Source organism: Aplysia californica, unplaced genomic scaffold, assembly GCF_000002075.1.
Source record: "Aplysia californica isolate F4 #8 unplaced genomic scaffold, AplCal3.0 scaffold00138, whole genome shotgun sequence".
In the NCBI taxonomy this organism is placed as follows: domain Eukaryota; kingdom Metazoa; phylum Mollusca; class Gastropoda; order Aplysiida; family Aplysiidae; genus Aplysia; species Aplysia californica.
In genome coordinates, this window is record NW_004797408.1 from 337597 (window position 1) to 359466 (window position 21870).

A 21870-nucleotide genomic window follows, 5' to 3' on the forward strand; every position below is an offset into this window, starting at 1 on the left:
CACACACACACATACGCGCGCGCATGTTAATTCCAATCTACCTTCTTTGTTATCTAAAATTGTTTCTACTTTCCCAGAGCTGGAACCCACACTGGTATTGACCACAGAAAGGGGTGTGTTTGAGTCTGAGGTCGTGACTGCTCCCCAGAGTAACTCAAGCGTAACTGTTCGACTCCGCACGCCCAAACAGAGGTCTGCTTATCTAACGCATGATTATGTTGTTTGTTGTTTTTTTCTTTAATCTTAGAGTGGTAGTAAGAGGCTTGTTTAAAGTCCAGAAAGTACAAAGAGTCTCGTAAAACTGCAAAACCAGGTTTTTGAACGAAATGCTTTCTATTTTGTAACAACTACAATGCATAAAAACAAAACGATTGACATAACGCACTAAGAAGTTAATTTGGATGATCACGAATTAAGGCTAATTCTATTCTAGATTCGTTAATAAATTTTCTTAGCTTGTCTAAAATCTAAAAGAGTACAAAGTTACTTATCAAATTACAGAACAAAGTTGTCTAACAAAACGTGTGTTTGATCGTAACAACCACACATGAACAAAACCAAAAGAATATGCTAAACTCTGAGAGTGTAATGGCCAACGTAGTAAAGACCAATATAATGACTAAGTAATTATATATCAATTTGGAATAACAACGTGAATTAAGGCGGTTTTCATTGTTTTTATTAAGTACAAAGTACAAAGCTGCTAATAAAATTGCAGAACCAGGTTAATGTAAACATGGTTGTTACAGTTACACATGCGCAAAAACAAAAAAGAATATACTCAACACTGAGAGTGTAACGACCCACATAGAAACGACTGACTAAACGAATTAGGGAATAAATTTGGATTACTAAGATATGAGACTGTTTCCTGTTTCTTTGATAAATAACTAGATTTTAACTAGACTTGTCTAAAGTCTAGTCGATACAAAGTTGCTCGCAGAACTAGAGAACCAGGTAGTGAAAGAATCGGATTTGTTGACTTGTACAACTAAACATGCGCAAAAACAAAATAAATGGTATGCTCAATACTGAGAGTGTATGACCGACATAGTAACGACCAACGTTACGACTTTGAAAGATTGTTTCCGGATTCTTTGATAAATAACTAGAGGTGTCTTAAGTATAGTTAGTACAATAATGCTTGTAAAATTGCAGAAACCCTCAGATTATAAAACAATTTATTTGATTTATTATTCCGTATAGTAAGTTTGTTTTGTAATTTCGTTGGGGGTGGGGCTGTTACGAAGTTTTAACTAATCTTATTTGGGTTTTTTTTAGGTTTAGTAAGAGTTTTACAGCATTTGCAACACAATGAGGACATATAAGTGCAGAAGATTAGAAGTGTTACAAGATGGTAACAAACATAAAACAGAAGGAGGAGAGATCAAAAAGATAGTGGTTTGATAGGACAGCAAACCACACCAGAGCACCCGCCAACCACCCACGATGTTATTTGTGTAGGAAAGCAGAGGTAAAAACTAAGAACCAATCATATTATCTTCAACATTCACAATAACCAAAAAAAAAACGTGACGTGGAAAATAGAAATCTTCACTTTTTTGGACCACCACTCCGTGATGCGTTATTACATCTTCAGAAGAAAATAAAATGCAATTGCTATCATTAGTAACTTTTCCTTTGAGCGCTGTATAAAAAAGCACTGAGCTTGGCATGTGGTGAATGAGATACTTAGTAGTGAAATTTTTAAAGCTCGTTTTCGCTTTGGAGACAATACAATGTAAAACTCAGTTTTTAGAGGACTGACACAGGCCTCGTGTAAAATGAAAATGATCTACGGAGAATCAAGGACAATAACTATGAAAAATGTTCGTAGAAATAGAAAATATTTTACCCTCCCTTGACAAACATTCTAAATGCAACAACTGGGAAGGGAAACTGGGAGGGGGGGGGGGGCAAGATAGCACTGAGCTCATGAAATCAACATAATCAAATGTCGCAAATATTCACGCTGAATTGAGTATCAGCTATATAATGCAACCTGATTGACACAACCACGTCAGGTTATCCCTACAGCTGAGGAACGTGGAGGAAGACGACGTGTTACAGAGAGACATCTCTTTTCCTGTGTTGCGAACCATTCCCCAGGGAGACATCGTATACGAACAAGGTCAAAACGTTGATTTTCAGGTAAGCTCTCACAGGTGTCTGTGGTGTACAAGTTATGCACCTAGCCGTTGTAGGCAGGGTGTGTCGATGGCCTAATGGTTAGACACTCAGACTCGCAACTCGGTATTTCGTGAGTTCAAACCCCGTTAGAGGCCTGACACGGTGTACTCGTGAAAGGCACTTTGCATGAATTTTTTCCACTTCACCCTGGTGGCAATGGGTACCCAGGAATAGACAGCGAGACACATTGTCGTTTTGTTAGCGACTGAACGCGTGTAATCCGCAACTTGCACTATTGTATGCTTCCCGGGAAGCCGGGAATGTTTCTGAGTGTTCTTTACAGGTCTGTTGGGGAAATAATAGTTGTAAAGCGCGTAGAGCATTCTGTAGGGCGTGAATATTCTCTGTATAAATGAAATTGTTAGTTATTACTATTTAACTTAAGTTTAATTCCGGAGTGGAAAAGATAATGTTGTTGTCACGTTTGACAGTCTTTCCGCTGGTCAAAGCCCACTTCCAAAATTATCTTATTTGTGTGGATGTAAGCGTAATAACACTTACATTAAAACATAATAATAATAAACAAGGTATCTTCTTGTTTGAATCTCGGGGGGTATAAAAGAAAGCGCTGCATAGGTCAACTAGTGCCTATGTTGTAATGGTTTGGATCCTTGCTGTAGCCCACAAAGGTCATCACTTCCATTCTCGACGAGAGGCAGTTATATAACCTGAGTTGAACAACTTATCAGCTGGGGTGTTTTCTCCCCTTCTGGCTCAAGTTGACTCTGGCATAAACAGTCTTAACAGCTCGCCCATGAGGAAAATTTAAATGATGTAAAAGAAGAACTTCTGACCCTGGCTGTCAGGGCCAAACCGGAAAGAGAGGGATACAACATCCCAACTGAAAGACCTAGATACTCGTTAAAAAATCTCCTCACTTGGGAATCGAACTCAAGTTTCCTGCGTGCGGCAGCGATGTACCTGCCCTCCACATCACCGATGTTGGTTATCTAAATTGGTTCGACCGGTAAGTAAAGCATATGCAATACAATTTACAAGATCCACCCGTCAGACAAAACGTAAATGAAAATGTTATAATTTTGAAGACATGGTTGCTAGTATCAGTGACGGTCGAAAGCTCAAGATACAAGATAAAATTAGGATAAGATAAGATAAGATAATATACTGAAGTAGAAATATCATGAGTATTATGTTAATGGCTGCCTTAAAAAGAATATTATGATTATTTTTTCATGAGAAATAAAGTGTTTCTCTCTTGCTTAAACAAACAAATATGCAAAAAACGAGGGACAAGAACAAACGCAAAAATAATATTCCTACTCTTTTACCGCATACCATACTGCTCAAGAAGATGCATCTCTCTTGTTTAATGTTATCCTCAGATTGTGCGATCAAGAGGTAACGGAAGCAGCCCTGTTACATCTTCTAAACGATACATCATTCTGAACCCTATAGATCATACTAAGGCCATAATTGTTGTATCGTACTCGGATTTCGAATTCTCCAGTGTTGAAGCTGAGTGAGTTTGTTTGTATTTTGTTGTTATGATTACAGAAATAATGAGGATAATAATAATGATAATAATAATGATAATAATAATTATGATTATAATAAAAAAGATAATCTAGATGATGATGATGATGATGATGATGATGATGATGATGATGATGATGATGATGATGATGATGATGATGATGATGATGATGATGATAGCATGCATAATAAATATAACGTTCAACTCTTTTTTTATTCTGGAAACCATGTTGAGGGTGCGTTACAAATACACACAGCATAATATAAACTGTAGTACATATTGTTCTTTCTAAAAACGGTGATACATTATGGCTCCAATAAAACGGAAATAACTTGAGAATAATTTTTCTTAAATGCTAAGATTACTTTGAAACGCGATTGTGACTTATGCGTATTTGTTGCTGATGTTATTGTTTTTTTCGGCATGTACCCTTACTTAACAAAACTCTGTGAAAAAGAATCTGTCTCTATTCAGAAACTCGACTTTTTTAAAACAAAAATATCATTTAGTAAGTTGTACTGGGAACATTTTTTCAGAACACAGTTGCGTGTTTCTTATCAACTAACACAAAGCTTACTGTGGCTCCCATGACACACCCCCCCCCCCCCGGGGGCACGATATACAGGGTTGTTTTTGCTTTGTTTGTTTTTTTAATGTTAAAATTTTTAGTGGGTTGTTTTTTTTTAGAGTATTGGTATTTTCTTCTTCACAACTCGTCAATTTTGTTTTAAAGAAGAGAGGTGTACATCAAAAAGAGTACTTCCCCAACTCGGTTATCCCATACTAAAATGCTCAAGACGACCCAATAATGTTTCAGGCCGGTTTTGACATTTGCAGCTAGCTGTATCTTGTAAGGAAGTTGTTAGGGGACTGTACAGTCCCCTAGCGTTACCCACTCGGGGGCTATAGTGTCCCGTAGTGCGACCCACTCGGGGACTGTACAGGCCCCTAACTTTGCTTTTGGCCCTGGGGGACTACAAAGAAACAACCTTTGACGTTTGGATAGAGATCAACAAGCCATCATGGGACAGATCTAGATCATATTGATACATAACTAGATCTAGATCTAGTTAAGTTAATTAGTATGGTGGGAGAATCTGGATCTAGAGCCAAACACTGTTTATTTAAGGCGAATTTATCGTTTTTGTCGACAGGTTTGATGCTCTATCTAGATCTAGATCTAGGCCTAGATCCAGTAGTCATGTAGTACTAATGACATAGACTGTAGACTAGGCCTATACTACATGGTAGGTCTACTCTTCTTCAATTAAAAAATGTGCAGTCTGTGTCTATAATATCTCGGCCTAGACCTAGATCTAGATATAGTTTAGATCTAGATAGTAGGCCTAGTATCAGTATTACCAAAGATTCTCTACTTCCAATAGGTACTACAATCCTTCTTTAGGATTTCGGTGTGAGTATTCACACCCGGGGTGAGAATACTTCACATATAATAGATCTATATTATTCTCACCCAGGTTTTTTCGTTTCCACCCTTTTTAGATCTAGATCTAAATTCTAGATCTAGATCTATTTTGTTTAGGCTTTGAGTTTTTGTACAGTCCCCCAACAACTTCCATTGCAATATCTTGAATTGGTTGGAGAGAATCTTTGGTAATACTAAACTAGATCTAGGTCTAGATTTGATATATTAATATTATACACACAGACTACCATGTAGTGTTGTCTATACAGTCTACGTCATGATCATAGGTAGTTCTACTGCTATATCTAGATCTAAATCTAATCTAGATAGATCCTATTCTTGATTAACAAACCTGTCGACATAAAAATATAAATTCGCCTTAGATAAACCGTGTTTGGCTCTATATCTAGATTCTCCCACAACACTCATTAACTTAACAGTTGCTAGATCTAGATCTATGTATCAGTAGGGTCTAAATGTAGATAGATCTAGATCTAGATCTAGAGCAACATCTAGATCTAAACCTACAATGTAAGAACTATTACAATATAGAATCTAGATCTAGATCTAGTCTAGATCTAGACTATGTCAATTCTATTGGATCAACAAAACTTTCACCATTTGCCTTCCCCCCCCCCCCCCCCCAAAAAAAAAAAAACAGTGGGTCACTCTACCATTCATTTTTCAAAACAGAACATCATAGCTGCCAAAAACATTGCCAACAGTCAAATAATACAACATGTTGTCAATTTGTCGTGGGAGGAAATTTAAATGTCTAATGATGGCTTGTTGGCTTCGATCCAAAGGTCAAAGGTTGTTTCTTTGCAGTCCCCAGTGCCAAAAGCAGCGCTAGGGGACTGCACAGTCCCCGCTTACCGGTCACCTTATTTTCACACTTATTGTCATTTGACTGTGAATTGTAATTCATTTTAACAACTTCCTAGTTACTTTCAATTACAATAAATCATTTTGACACTTTTCATCTGGCTGTTACCATCCTAGAACCACGTCACAGGGCCTTGAGTATCTGACCAGACGACTAAGAATGACCAGCCGTCCCACTAGCGGTGTCGTTTTATATACCCTCAACATGCCCAAGTCCGATGTCCTTATTGAACGCGCTCAGGTAAACAATAGAATAGCCCTTTTTAATTCTTTTTTTTAAATTATCGTAAGCTGCTTTGAATTCAAATGATCACAATTCCAATCACTTAGAAGAGGTCTGATGTGAGCCTGCCTGTCAGGTTCAACCTGGGCTAGGTGGGGTTCAACATCACAGAAGGCAGATATTCTTGTTTTTCTTGTTGTTGATGTTGTTATTGTTGTTGTTGTTGTTGTTGTTGTTGTTGTTGTTGTTGTTGTTGTTATTATTGTTGTTGCATCTTTTGTTCTTGTTGTTGTTGTTACTGTAGCTGTTGCTGTTGCAGTTTTTAAAAATTCTTTTGGGAAATCGAATGCATGCCTTCTGCACGCAAAGATAAAGAGTATAACGTAGAACAGACACTAACTGTCCTTTCTTCCGTAAAACACCACCAATTCTATTAATGTGTTTCCTTATAATTATAGTTATGTAATCCATTCTTGACACACTTGGAAACGTGATGAATAGGGACTCAGTGACGGCCGATAGGTACATGAAGAAAGGACCCCGGTTAAGGACATTAAGATGGTTGTCTTTCAATCAATTTCAATAAAACTTCGAACAAATAAGATCTCACCAAGATGACGTAATTTTTTTTTAGTTTGAGGGAGATTAATGCACAAATTCGAAAAGCTCTAAAAATTTCAACTTCAATTTAATAAAACATGAAGCTGAGAGGTTTGAGTTACAGGGGCGAGATTTGGAATACGGATGTCACGACTGTCACAACAGAGGGATATATCATAGGGCTGAGAAATAAAAATGGATACATTTGGGAAGGAGAAGGGATTTTGATGCTGAAAAGGCATGTTTTAAGCTGGGTGAAGTCATACCACATAGTCAAAAGTGACGTTGGGAAAGGCTTTGTAACCTGAGGCTTACAAATTGATCTTGTCACCACTTTAACCCGACTTGAGGCCAAGCCTGTCGAAGATTTTTTCTTTTCTTTTTTAAGACAAAGTCTACATAAACAAAATATCACTAACGATCGATGTCTGACAAGACGTGCAAAAAATTAATGCAGGAGCATGCCATGTGGTTATTCTCAAATTTCAGCAGCATATTCAGGCTTGTCTAGAGATAAGTGGTCAACATGTAGAAACACAATCTAAAAACCCACCACATTTCCTGACTTTATTTAGAACATTCTTTTACGCAAAATACATTTTAGTCAACTAAATTCCAGGCGTTCATTGGCTGACAGGCGTAGAATTACGAATAAACAATTTCGCTAGGTACTGTATCTATAGAAAAAAATATGGTAAACGGTATTCTGTTTGGGGGGGGGGGGAGGTTTCGCGGTGGGGGAGATTGGAGAGGGATATATCAATATGGCTTGTAGATCAAGTGTCTGTCTATCCATCTGTCTATCTATGTATGTGTGTGTGTCTGTATGTGTGTGTATGTGTAGAAGATGCAGATGTGTGTGTGTGTTTGTGTGTGTGTGTGTGTATGTGTATGTGTGTGTGTGTGTGTGTGTGTGTGTATGTGTGTGTGTGTGCAGCCATGGTCGTGGAAATTAGGAAAATCATCAAGTGCACACATTTTTCTGCATTGGTCAAACAGCCGTACCTTCTTTTCTGGGCATACTCTTAGATACGTCGCACTGTTGTCATCCGGCCCTCTACACAATCAGAGGCGTTTCCACGGGGATTTCTGGACATCCCGAATTCTCGGTATAATGAGATCCTTGGGAACAGATCTGAAGTGGCGACCTGCAGGTACTAGACTGTAACACTATACAAGATACTTCAAGAAACTACAATAAAGTTCGCTTATTGAATTTTTTTTTTATATAATCCCATTGTTTTGGTACATAATTAATCTATTATAATATTGTTTTATAATATTATAAAACATTGTATAGTGTTCAATGTGCGATGTGTGCCATCGTAATGAAATTAGACACTCCTAAAAAAAATGAAATTGGAGAAAAAGACATGTTCCGCCCATTGGGCAATTTTTATTGATTTTTTTGTCGGGAGTGCCTATTCACATGCTATAAGCATTTAAAAACACATTTCTGGGAGCATTTTGATGAAAAAAGTCATTCAATGTGTTTTTAAACCTTCAAAAAACCAATTATGCTGTTTTACTATAGTATTAATATCCACACATAATAATAATTATTATATTGCTGAATACGATGTTCCTTAACTGCGCTAATGGCAAGTATCTTTTCAAAGTAGAAACAAACTTTAATTATTCTACTATCTATGAAACTTTAAACAATGGGTGAAAGGACTTTTGAATATCAAGGTCTGGAATGCTTAGCAAAGTAGTGAGAGATCAAATCTTTTGATTCATTCAAATGTCAGCTGAATTCATTTCTGCTTTTAAATTGATACGATGAAAATTTAGCCTAGAGAGATTTTCTTTTGGTCTGAACACAACGTTGTATGTTACTGTTGTATTGTTATTGAAAAATGCTCAGAGCCTGTGTTTGATATTGGTTGGGAGCTATATATAAGTGTCATTTATTACTATTATGATAATATTAATAATATTATTATTGTTATCATTATTATCATTATTATTATTATTATTATTTTATTTTTATATTATTATTATTATTATTATTATTATTATTATTATTATTATTATTATTATTATTATTATTATTATGCTATTTCTTCCCAGCAATATGATTACTCCTGGCTGTTTCATAGCCTGCTATGGTGCTGGTGAGGACATAGTCAGGATGACACTGTGGAAAGTCCGTGCAAATGGATACAAAGAGAGAGTGGAGGAACAGTAGGATGGCTTTCGTTATACGTTGTGTTTGTTATGTTTTGTTCACCTATTAGGTGTGCGGACGAGGGGATACAATTTTATGTGTAAATTGTGCCTTCTCCACTCGGGTTCGGGGACCTTGTGTCAGAATCTTAGCAAGTTTGATAGGACTCGAAAAGAATATGCAGGGTAAATGATCAGGGAGTAGAATGATGCATTTTTAAAGTTCATAATCTGTTGGTCAACTTGCTACCTACAACCCGCTTACGAATACCCCAACGTACCTGCGACTATACTGTCTTCCCACTTAGCTCCGCTCGACACTTGTCTTGGCCGTATAGAATAGGCTAACACTAACAATGTCACTTTAGCAGAGACTGTGCCCACCATTTCGGAACTTTACGGTGGCCGTAGAGATGATTCCAGTAGGGAACGGGATAGAGGGTGCCCTCGTCCCTCGTGACTCATTTTAGCAGAGGAAGATAGGACTAACGCTAACATTACTTAAACGCAATCTCACATCAGCACTCATCACCACCACTATTTCTAAAATCGTCATTGCTCTCAGATCAATGACTTACATCTATAATCCTGGAATCTCAATCTGTGACAATTACTTGTCATACTAATTATGCACATAATACAGACGTACGATATAACAGAACTCCCAAACACGAGAAAAGAAGCTTTCTTCAGGTGCAATGTCATAAAACAAAACGTTTGCACCATAGAAGCCAGTAAGAGTCGAAGCACAGTAAAGGGGTATCGTTCTACTTTGTTTTTGTCATGTTATGTTTTTCTTCTTTTCTTTTAGTTTTAGACTCAAATAAGGTTGTTTTCACCCAAAGAGATACTGGAAGTATTCATAATGAAAGTTTTTACCTAGATAGTTTCATCCACATGTATTTTATCTTTGAACTTCATTATTTTGCTCAAGTCTGCAACCAGCTGTATTATAAGATAAGATAAGATAAGATAAGATACACCTTTATTGTCCTGATCCTGGCACATTGGTCCGGGGTTACACCACGTATGCACACACACACACACACACACACACACACACACACACACACACACACACACACACACACACACACACACACTCACACACACGCGCGTGCGCGCACACATACACACGTACACACACACACACACACAAACACCCACACAAACACACACACACTCACGCACACACAGGCGTACGACGCACACACATGTGCACACCAGTATATTATACACACACTCTTTCTTCACAATTCCTCTCTTCCACAAGCATTTGTGCACATAACCATAATAATATTGTACGCTTGCACTCACAGAAAGGGTCATAGTCACATGAATAATAAAATAACGAACAGTAATTATAAACATTAATAGTGTTAAGGTAGATACGTACTCAATGTTCTGATTGTAATTCAATGGTATTCTGATGCTTGGTTTAAAGGTCATATGAATACTTTAAAAATGATTAAGATGGTAGACGTTTAATGGATAATGGTTAGGATGACCTTGTGCATCTTTATTTGTTAGAGATCAGAAGCCTAGGTCTTTTTCTTCTGAATGATATTTTTATTTGAGGGAACAAGGGATGTCTATTGTCCAAGGGATGTTTATGGTGCAAGCGATAATGTATAATTCATCAAAGTGGGGGAATGTAGATGTTGAAATTGTAAGTAAGAAGAAACGGTGCCTTCACACTATAGAAACCAGTAATACCTTTTTTAGATCATTCAGGGGACATTGTCGTAATCTATTGTTGATCAAAGTGAAATCGGGCAAAGTGAGAGGGTGAGATTTAGGTAGATAGATAAAGATAGCTAGAGCAATAAATAGAGACAGAGTAAGAGAGAGATTTGAGAGACGGGGGGGGGGGGAGACAGAGATAGAAAGACAGAGAAGATAGAAATGAAATTGAGAGAGAGAGAGAAAGAGAGAGAGAGAGAGAGAGAGAGAGAGAGAGAGAGAGAGAGAGAGAGAGAGAGAGAGAGAGAATTAAAAGTAGGCTGCGTACCCTTCCTGACGTCTATATTGTGAACAAAGAAATCACCAACTTCATTCTTGCCCCCCCCCCCCCCGCCCCCACCTCAGACAAGTCGGTGAAGATGACCACTACGGTTATGTAGTCAAGAAAGTCCAGCCAGACTCAGGACCTGTGTCCCAGTCCCACTACCAGTGTGAAGCTGTAAATACAGAAGGAGAGATAGTCACTAGAGACTATTTTGTCAACTTTATCATTGGAGCTGAGATTATCCAGGAAGAATCGAGGGTCACCAGGATTAATGAAACGGCAAGTATAACAACGGAGAACAGACTAGCGAGCGGGCACCGACATCTTAATTTATTTACGTTTTTTTGGTCATGGGTGTTTTATAATTGTTTGGGACAAGTATAATTCGTGATTAATGTGATTAATTTTGAGAACGTGTTTGGTATTGTCAGAGAAAGAGCAACCCTTGATGTGGAAATTTTAGTGTCGAGAGAACGATTGTGTAATACTGTGCTGATTTAGCATTAATAACACATAATTTATGTCAAGCCCCTATCAACAAAATGTGGGAAAATTAAGAGGAGGAATCCTTCAATCCATTGTGTTGAGGTCACCCCGGGCCAAGAGGGATACAGTGCCTATTAGGTGTGCAGACATAATGTGATAACGAGAATTTCCACACACGGGAATAAAGCATTTCACATGCAACGGTGTAAAGCCAAACATTTTCACCAGAAAAGCCAGTAATGTTTTATTTGAAAAGGCTTCTACTGAATTTGGTCGAACTAAGGAAAAGAATGTTTATTTACTAAGTGTAAAAATGTACTTCCACTTGATATGTACAGATCAGCATCGTACCTTTACATGAGAACATAACACCACAAGATGTTTGTTTGCTTAAAACATGACAAGTGCACCATGGCTTCATCCACACCCAGCAGTTTCTGAAAGAAACACTTGCCTGGCATTTTTTTTTTCACAATTTTATTTTCGTTTTTGTACTTGTAAATACACGTATTTACCAACGCTCTTTGGAATGAAAAAAAATGCATGTTAAGATCAGAAAAAGGCAGCCTTGTTTTATTTGATATGTGTAACAAAAGAGAAGTTTAAAAAGGCATCATCTAATTCATACGTTTCGTATGTTAACTACTTTTTCAGTTTCTGTTTACTTTATTGTGGCTATGTCATTAATCTTGTTTGTCATCAGCATGCACAGAATATGCACATATCATTCATTATGTCGAATGTATACGTATATCAAAGTCATATAATTACAATAGTAATGAAAGCTGTATTATCTCTATACTTACCACTCGTCCATGAACATGCGTACAACACAGCTGGTTGAGGTGCAGTGTGTCGCGGCAGGGAACCCACCCCCAGAAGTCCTCTTTTTCCTCACGTACGGAGAGTTCAAGCAGAGAGATATTGAGCCGTCGTCTGTATCCACGAACGCCCAGAATCATGTGGTGGCCACACTCTACGCACCAACCTCAACCACAGGAGACTATTACAGACCAGGAGGACCCCTCAACAAAGCCGCTTGCAACGCCCGAGGTCCAATAGGAGGGGAGTATTCTTTCGACTATTACGAGTGGCCGGTGGTGCTGGAGTAATACTTTGACAGCCGACATATAGTAACCACAGAGGGCGCAATTCAGGCCTGAAACTGATAAACAGCTAGCCACTTGGTAGCCAAAACGTTATAACTAATGATAATACAGCAATAACCTGTCTTTTCTCTAAATTTCATCGTCAAGTGCCAGATCTGCGACAGATATAGACGATCATGGTTCTCCATTCATTCCTTTGCTCAGATGCTTTAATGTTTTAAAAATACATTATTAAGATCATCCAATGAAGTTGCTCTGGGTCTATCCCTGCTTCCTTTGCCTTCAGTTTTGCGAGTGAGACCAAGATGTTCGAGGCTTTTATGTCTATTTTGATGTCCCAGAAACGGAATCTTTCTTTTACAAATCAACTCGTTAACTATGAAATTAAAGTTTACATAGAACACTCAAATGACTTATTATAAAAACCACGCTCAGTAGTCTGTTAACATTTATGTTACCCAAGGACATTCCTTTGTAGTTATTGGAAAATTGTTCTGGCTATTCTCTTAGTAGTATACGTTACAAAGTAAGGCCAAATACCAGCATTTCATACTGACATAATGTTCTGACAGACATGCAAACGGTTACACTAATGTGAGTCTGACATTTAAAAAAAAATAATGATTAGAATGTGCATAACATGCCCATTAGTGCACAGCTGAGAAAGTAACAGTTACGTTACATTTACGACTGAAATCATCTAATGATTGTTTAGTTCAGTCAAGTTTTAATATGCCTTTTTACGGTACTTGCATTACAAGTAGATCATACCAATGCCAGTGATTAGAAGTGTTATTAGTGAGTAATATACAGAGAAAAGAAAAAGGGGATATAATATTAGGACGAGAGATGTCTGATTGGGAAGAAGAAGTTAACCACACCAGAGCACCCACATACTGCCCATTCTAATAATTGTACACTGTAGCAGCTTTCTTTGTTAATTCGAGTAACATAGTTAATATAAGAAACTTTTGGAACTCCTGTTATTCTATTGTATTGGCAAAAGTATTTATATTACAGGTGTATCATCTACATTATTTTTTATCTATTTGTATGCAGCAGTTATACTGTATTTCTTCAGACTATGAAAGTCGAATCACTGTAATCTGTAGCAGCTTGTTTATGATATTACCCATGTAGGGAAATTAATTATTGGAACACTCTTGTTTTTATGTTACAAATCCATTAAAGAAATATTTTTGTCGTGCCTCTTTTTAAGTTTTAAAATAAAGTCTTATCACTGCTCTCTACGCTGCTCTTTTAATTAATTTATTTTTGTTAGTTGTTTTGTTGATTGTTATGGGGAGGGGGGGGGAGTTTTCACTGTTTGATTGTTGTTGTATTTTTTACTCCTTTTTTTTGTCTGTTGGGTTGTCTTTTTAGTTTTTTGGGGTTTTTTTTAGGGGGGGGGGGTAGCACAGTAGAACTTGACTAGAGCGGGACTTTGATTCCAGAAGAAAAAATCCTTCTGTGGGCAAGTTCCCGCAAATGGAATGCAAATGGGAATTACTGAAAACTTTCTTAAAATCCGCATTACATCCCTTCAACATCAATTCAATTTGGGCTTTAGAATAGTCTTCCTTTTTGGCCGACTTCGTTGATTTTCTCGGCCTTTACATTGAGTGGGAAGTATTTCCTTTTGTCCTTGTTGGAAGCCATCTTTTCCTCGGTCTTGTTGCTTGTGTTGTGTCTATCGTACTGTAACTGTAGAACTGGTGAAGTGGATGCGTGCTTATGCCTGGGCATCAACGATTGCAATTCAATCTTCTTCTTCTTCTCGATCGCTTCACACTTGAAGTCTGGTATATGTCTTAAATTGGACCGTCCTGCTCAGTTCATCTGTTGGCCCGTATAGCTTCTCTTGTAGTGTCAGTGGAGTTGGCCACAATTCATGTCTCAGGGCCCTATGTGTCTTGCAGTGCTGAAGGATGTACTCAACAGTTTGGTCTGCCTCTCCCCATTGCAATTCAATGAATCAGGAATCAAAAACTATACACTCTCTCTTCTTTTACACTAGTCTTAGGGTTATGACCTCGATACGCTTTATACTAAGCGGCTAGGCTATAATGGCACATCGCCTTTGGAGTAGGTCACGTAACCCATCTCTCCGCACCGTCTCTCTCTGCCGCCTGCCCCACCTCACTCGTAATTATATTATCATTATAATTAGGTACAAATGTTAAACGTATTTAAACATACTGTTGATCAGATTTCCCTCTCTCTCTCTCTCTCTCTCTCTCTCTCTCTCTCTCTCTCTCTCTCTCTCTATCTCTCACTCTCTTTCGCTCTCTCTCTCTCTCTCTCTCTCTCTCTTTCTCTCTCTCTCTCTTTCTCTCTCTGTCCTGAGAAAGGTTGCTTTTTGGGCTATATACTTCATTGAACAGCATGCAGAAGATAGTATATATTGTATATTACTTCACACAAAGATGTTAGTTTCATTGGCATTAAATGTATTCATCAATTCAAGTTTGTCATCACAAAGGCAATAAAGAGTAAGTAACCTGTCAAAACAGTGAATGAAAATCTACTCCTTCCTGATGTTGGAGTATATACCATAGGGAATGACACTATAGTATTGTACAAAATGCAATGTTCTACAATGTAAACTGTGAGTGAGCTTCCAAGAGGAGTCACCACCCCCTCCTTCCACCCGTCCCCGCACCAACAACAAAAAAGAACGATTCAATAACGTTAGAAACAACATTCCCACACTCACAAATCTGTCATTTTAAAAAAACCCAATAATGACAACAACAACAACAACAACAATAAATTAGTAATAATAATAATAATAATAATATTAATAATAATAATAATAATAATAATAATAATAATAATAATAATGATGATGATGATGATGATAATAATAATAATAATAATAATAATAATAACAAAAATAATAATAATAATAATAATAATAATGATAATAGCAACAATATTAACAATAAGAGCAATTAATAAACAACACCTGTATAGCCCACATCCCCACTCAACAGCAAGCTCGATGTGCTTTACGATAATATATTAACCCCAGCAGAACAACATGCAGAAACATGTTTGCATTCCCAGGAAGTATAAAGTGCAAGCAGCTGATTCAGCGTTTAATTACAATCAAAATGACAACATGGTTCGCTGTCTTTGATAAATAGAGAAAAATTCGTGTAAAGTGCCTTTCTCAAGGACACAACGTCAGGCCCCCTTTGAAGTTCGAGCCCACGATTTCTTTGCTTGCAAGACTAGACTACCGATGCAACAAATTCATACTCTCTCTCTCTCTCTCTCTCTCTCTCTCTCTCTCTCTCTCTCTCTCTCTCTTTCTCTCTCTCTTCCCCCACCTCTCAGTGTCTACCTCTCTGTCTCTCCTCCCCTCACATCAACTCCCTATATACATCTCTTTCTGCCTCCTACATCCAACAAACAAACATTCCTAAAGAACCTTCAACCCCCTTCCACCAACACACATTTCACTTCTTTCCTGCCCCCCCCCCCCCCCCAAACACACCTAAATTCTCTCTCATTTTTAAGGAAACATAAAATCCAAATACATGGATCTTACTATAAACTTTAAAAACAACAACAATCGGGGGTTTCATTTCAATAGTGAAATTCAGACAAAAGTTCAAATTGCATAATATAATCATTAGAAGGAAAATGCGCCGTTTGGAGTTTGATTAATGAAGTTATTTTAGCGAAATCAGTAAGGATCGTTGCTTATCATTATGTTAGGGTAAAAAATTGTAATCTCTTCACATTAATGTCAAAATAAGAAGAAGGATAATCGCTTCGTAAATCAAAGAAGAAACTACGTCGTGCAAGATTCCAGATAATGTGTATCATTGTATGTCATGTATAATTATGTAGGCCTATATAGGTGCGAGTCGTTGTTGCGAAATCAGGCGCTCGTCAAAAAAATGAAATCGAAGAAATCGACATTTATTTTCCGCCCCCGTTGGACATTTTTTATCGATTTTCTTTCCTCTGCACCTTTTATCTCCATTTAAAAATACATTTGCATATGTGCATTTTACTGAAAAACATTGAATAAAAGGCACTCGAAATGTTAATTTGCACCATCCAAGAACACTTATAAGCCTTTGAAAATCACCAAACTTATGCGGCCACTTTTTCGCTAATTTTACCTCTGACACCAGGGGATCCCTACTTATTCAATTGCAAAAAATATCGATTTCTGTTCTTGAGGGATAGTTGTCTTTTCATGTTAACAGGACAAATAAACAAGCTTTCAGTTGATGCCAATAACTGCACATACTCAAAACACTGACGAGCGCTTGATTCCAGCTTGTCGGGACACAATTATACTATACGTTCAAGTACATAATATAGTTTTATTGAATGAGAAATTTTCTTTAAAATCGTCGTTTTTTGTCAATCTTAAGCTATGCGTACAATCCGTAGACGAATATGTGTAGATTAGATTTAAGATCGTTTCCATTAATAATACGTAAAATATAGAACACTACACATCTCCTTTTTCGTGAATTTTACCATTTTGATCAAGCAAGGAATAAACAAAAAAAAAATAACAACAACGACAAAAACAAACCAGAAATTGAAAAGAACCGGAAATTCTGAAAGACTTATTGTTTTCATGGTTCTTTTGGTCCACAATATTCTTAGCAATAGAGGAATGAATCAAAATATAATCGATCAACTGACTATGAGCGATTCATCTCTAAAAACGAAATATTCGTTATATATTTTAGACACAACAAGAGTTTCTCAACCCACTTGCCATCTTTAGCCGCTTTTAAAATTATTTTTAGAGGAGGGGGTAACTTCCCAGAATTTCACTGAAAGAGATACCTTTATTGTACATGCTGCTTGAGTTGAGGGTTACTTCTTTCTTACCTTCTGTGGTTTCATCTGCCTGTCTTAGGATCTCTCCGCGAGCTTGACAAGCGTTATAATGTTTTCACGTCTAAATGCTTCTAGATCTAGTTACAACAAACAATAATTTTAAATCGCTTTGAATTTTGAGGTAAGACTGCATACCGTTTGATACAAGCGGCATTGGTAAATCCAGGGACTTGTTTAACACATAATATTTGTCCTTCTAGTGACATCACGCGCAATAGAACCAAATCAGCAATACTTTTTTTTTAAAGAAGCACTGGCATTCTACGTTTTGATTGTATTTTAGACTCTTTTCCTCTTTTTTAAAAAGACTTAATGACTTTATAACATACTTTTAAAAATACTTTCTAATCAGACAAAACTTGACATTTTCCCCAACATTATAAATGTATTCTATCCTGTTAAGTGACAGGTCAGTTACTGATCCTAAACATTAGGGAACGGCCTACACTGGACAATGCCATTTCAATGCTTAGGCAAACACAGTACCGACTGGCTCTTCCTTTTTGAAATCCCCATTTGGAAACATCTGGTATGTATATATCATAATATATATTATTATTAATTTGTAAAATTTGTGAGTTGTTCAATGGCTATTGATAGGTCTTGCATTTTCGCAATATTTCATGTGTGTCTGTCTGTCTGTCTTATTTGTTTAGTTTTTTGTTTTTGTAAAGTGTTTTACGGCGCTCGCAACTGCATAAGGTCATATGAGCGCGCGAGACACACCTAATATTTTCAATTGGTAGGAAATTTTGAATTTTGCCCGGGTGGCGGCCGAAGCCTACTTTTATCGATTTTAGACCACCAAGGGATCTTTAACGTGCGCAACTTGCACACGGGCCCTCCGAGATTTTTTGCCCTTGTCCGAGAAGATCAGGGGTGTGGCTGAAAGACAGAAGTAAGACGAAGCGAAGGAGTATCAGTAGAAAGGCTGCAGAAAGAATCAGGAGCCCAGAGGAAGTGGCAAAAGAGGTGAGGGGGTGGGGCAGAAAGAGGAGACGAAAGCAGACGACAGAACATTGCTAGAGAGCAGGAAATGAGGTGAAAGGAGACAAATTTAGAGGAGAAAAGTTTTCGGTCACTACCCGGATTCGAACCCGGGACCTTTGAATGAGAGGCCAACACCTTAACCTCTAGGCCACGAGAGCCCTCACTTATTTGTTTGCTATTTACAACTAAACATCCTTTATTTTTACGATGTACTGCTCTGTATTAAAAACAACAACAATAAAAGTACAAACAGCAACAGCTGTAATGAAAAGGTATATGAGTGTTTCCAATGTCCTAGCAGCCAATCACAGTCGGGTATTATGTTCCTTCTTGTGCAGTAAATAGAAGGTCTTCATGGGCTCTTTGCCCTTCACCTTGGTTATTCCTCTCAGCTCCAAGTTGTAGCCGTATTTGACCAACACAGCTGCAGTCTCCTCGCGCATCTGACGATTAAAGAAAACAGAAGTTGTTTTTTTCTTTTTTAAAGAAAATAACAGCACATCGACAAAAAAAATTGTCGCAGTAGGTGTAAAATCATAGTAAGACAGAAACACACAAATAGAGAAAGGACAAAATAGGAGTAGAAATTACCAGTGACACCATCTAAAAATTGAGAAAGAAAAAGTCGTAGTCCTGTCAAAAAAGTAAACGTATAATCTTAGCCATCTATGTTGTCTAATGGAAGGTTCATAATGACCCCATAGTAACGGATCCTGCTGTACTATTCATTTCAATTTTACTTATTAAAATAAAGCGTGTGGAAGTAGGGGTGATAAAGCAAATGTAGTTCTTTAAACGTTTATGTCTGGAGTCTGAAACAAGCAATGGTGATCATGAAACTCAACTTAAAGGATTTTTTTCGTTTCTGTGTGCCGGTGTGTTGGCTCTTTTGTCAGTCATATCCATGAATATTATGTTGCATGCACAGTGCTTGAAATTACACATACTCGATACACAAAAGAAAAAAAGAAAAGAAAGAAAGGAATGTCAGATTTAAAAACACTCAAAAGGAAAATATGAAGATATTTAACGAAAACAGCACTGCAGACAGTTGCGGACACAATGTGTTACGATACGGTGGAATCAACATATTTGAGCATATTATGGAGTTATTGATATCTCTCCAAAAATATTCAGATTTTAAAAAGATATCCATCTATCTTGAATAGTCGTCAAACTATCTGCGATTGGTGGAGGTGGGGGTCGCCAAGTGTCAGAGGTAAAATTAGCTAGAAAATGGGCCGCCAATTTTGGGTAATTCGTGGAATTTGCGTATTTTTGGAAATTTCGAAACCACTTTTTTGTTCCCGTGATCAACATTTTTCTGTAAAATCCAAACAAAAAATAACGTAAATGGTTTGAGCCAAAAAAAAAAACTTTAAAAAATTCTATTGAATTTGCCAGACAGACGGAAACATTCCGATTTCTTTGATTCCATTATTTCAACAAACGATGCCTCATATAAAATCACTGACCTGTATTTTGCCCGGTTCGCCACTGCTGTCCATACGGCTGGCAACATTGACTGTGTCACCCCATATGTCATACTGTGGCTTCCTAGCGCCGATTACACCGGCTATCACAGGACCATGGTTCACACCTGTAGAGTGTTTGGTTTGAATTAAGAGACGAGCATTGAGTGTCAGAGAGGTACAGTTAAGATTACTAGGGCTCAGATGCTTAAGGTTAATCTCACAGCGCTCGGTGGACTAAGAGTATCATTGTTTAAAAGGGTTACATGTTCCAGTTAATGGGACTAGAGGTAGTGCCAAATACTTTAAGGGTATCCGTTTCTGAGGGTTACGGCTAAGGACACCAGGTCTAAGAAGGATAACGTTATAGTCTTAGGGATCAGAGGTCTCAATTCCCAGGACTTTGAAGATAAGGGTTATAGGTATCAGGGCACAAGCGGGTTACAGTAACATTCTTAGGGTTCAGAAGGTCAATAGTTGCTCCCAGGACTCATGGTGTTAACGTTGAGGGTACCAGGGTTTAGGGGTTAAGATTAAGGATACCAGGGCTCAGAGTGTAACAGTAAAGAGTACCTGTTTCAGAGGGTTAAAGTTAAAGGTTCTCGAGATCAGAGGGTTAAGATAAGAGGTACCATGGTCGAAAAGTTTTAAGGGTTCTAGTTTCAGAGGAAAAGCGTTAAGACCTCAGGGTTCAGAGTGTTTAGAATACAAGGACTATCATGTTAAAGCACAAATTACCAATTCTAAGGCTGAAGTTGTTGAAGGAATGCTGGTTGACTGTGTCCAGGGTTGACATCATCGCCAGGCTGAACTCAACCATAGTCACAATCGTTCTCTCCCCTGCCTCGTCGTCCTGAGCATCGATAAAAAAAAACCCACAAATAAGCCGACATCAGAAAACACATTTACATCTATTAGTTACACCGTATCCTGTTAGAAGTTGTTATTATTGTTGTTGTTTCTGCAGGTGGTGGTGATGCTGATGCTGTTGTTGTTATAGTGAAAAAAAGCACATGAACACCACGATGATAACAGTAGCTGCAGCATCATCAGTATTTGGAGGTAGCATCATCATTGCATCGTTATCATCATCTTCCTTATCATCATCATCAGCCGCAACAGCAGCCGCCGCAGCAGTAACAACAACAGCAGCAGCAGAAGCATAGTTATCATCATTTTCATAATCATCATCATTACCATCCCCATTATCATCATGCAGCAGCAGCAACAGCAGCAACAACAGCAGCAGCAACAGCAGCAGCAACAGCAGCTGCAGCAATAGCAGCAAATGCAACAGATGCAGTGGCACCAGACACGCTAGTTAAACTTACTTTACTTTCACCTTTTCATCCTCTGTTGCCGTTAAGCGTCGAGGGGAGCTGCAGTTTTCTATAGTAAGCCAGCTCCGCAGCTAGTTATAATCATATTATATTTACAGGCATTTTCATCCCAGCAAGGTATCCTCACCTGATTACCGGCTTGTCCTCGGTGCAGTCCAGTGGCCGCCATGTACGTGCTGCCGATTGTTTTGATCTTCTCCACGTCCTGGAACTTTTTGATCACCAACTGAAATGCACGAAACTCACCCAATAAATGTCCGTTTATAAGTGTACTGCGTAGTGGTAAAATCAAGCGCCCGTCAATTTTGGGGCATAATATTATATTATGTTGGTACCATCTTAATTTTTTAAATTATTTTTGCTTTCGATGAAAAATGTCCCATTTTGTTTGAATAGAAATTGAGATATTTATTGAGATTGAAAGATTTCAGGTTAAAAAAAAATTATAATAGAGGTATTATTATTAGCTGTATTATTATCATTATTACTATTATGTTAATAGAAATATCATCGATATGGTGCACAACCATTGTCTACAGCATACTTTGAAAATAGTGAAAGGGTACAAATTTAACACCCCTATCAACACTGTTAGGCTA

At 37.7% G+C, this 21870-nt stretch overlaps 2 protein-coding genes across 7 annotated transcripts in view; one reads left to right on the forward strand and one right to left on the reverse strand.

The window, feature by feature from the left end:
- The window catches only part of LOC101858178, a 26939-nt gene extending 13098 nt beyond the window's left edge, over positions 1 to 13841 (forward strand). For all 4 annotated transcript variants that reach the window (XM_005096808.3, XM_013081618.2, XM_005096809.3 and 1 more), the window contains 8 exons: positions 78 to 192; positions 2025 to 2151; positions 3534 to 3670; positions 6114 to 6237; positions 7849 to 7973; positions 8893 to 9006; positions 11077 to 11275; positions 12319 to 13841. In XM_005096808.3, the coding sequence (XP_005096865.1) occupies positions 78 to 192; positions 2025 to 2151; positions 3534 to 3670; positions 6114 to 6237; positions 7849 to 7973; positions 8893 to 9006; positions 11077 to 11275; positions 12319 to 12594 (1217 nt within the window). In that variant the 3' untranslated portion in view covers positions 12595 to 13841. The remainder of the gene's footprint in view (positions 1 to 77; positions 193 to 2024; positions 2152 to 3533; positions 3671 to 6113; positions 6238 to 7848; positions 7974 to 8892; positions 9007 to 11076; positions 11276 to 12318) is intronic.
- A 4366-nt stretch (positions 13842 to 18207) lies between these two features.
- The window catches only part of aplB (adenylate cyclase), a 118763-nt gene continuing 115100 nt past the window's right edge, over positions 18208 to 21870 (reverse strand). The window contains 4 exon segments of one of the 3 annotated variants that reach the window (NM_001204726.1): positions 18208 to 18902; positions 19935 to 20059; positions 20670 to 20784; positions 21399 to 21497. In NM_001204726.1, coding sequence (NP_001191655.1) covers positions 18765 to 18902; positions 19935 to 20059; positions 20670 to 20784; positions 21399 to 21497 — 477 coding nt within the window. In that variant the 3' untranslated portion in view covers positions 18208 to 18764. 3 annotated transcript variants of the gene reach the window in all.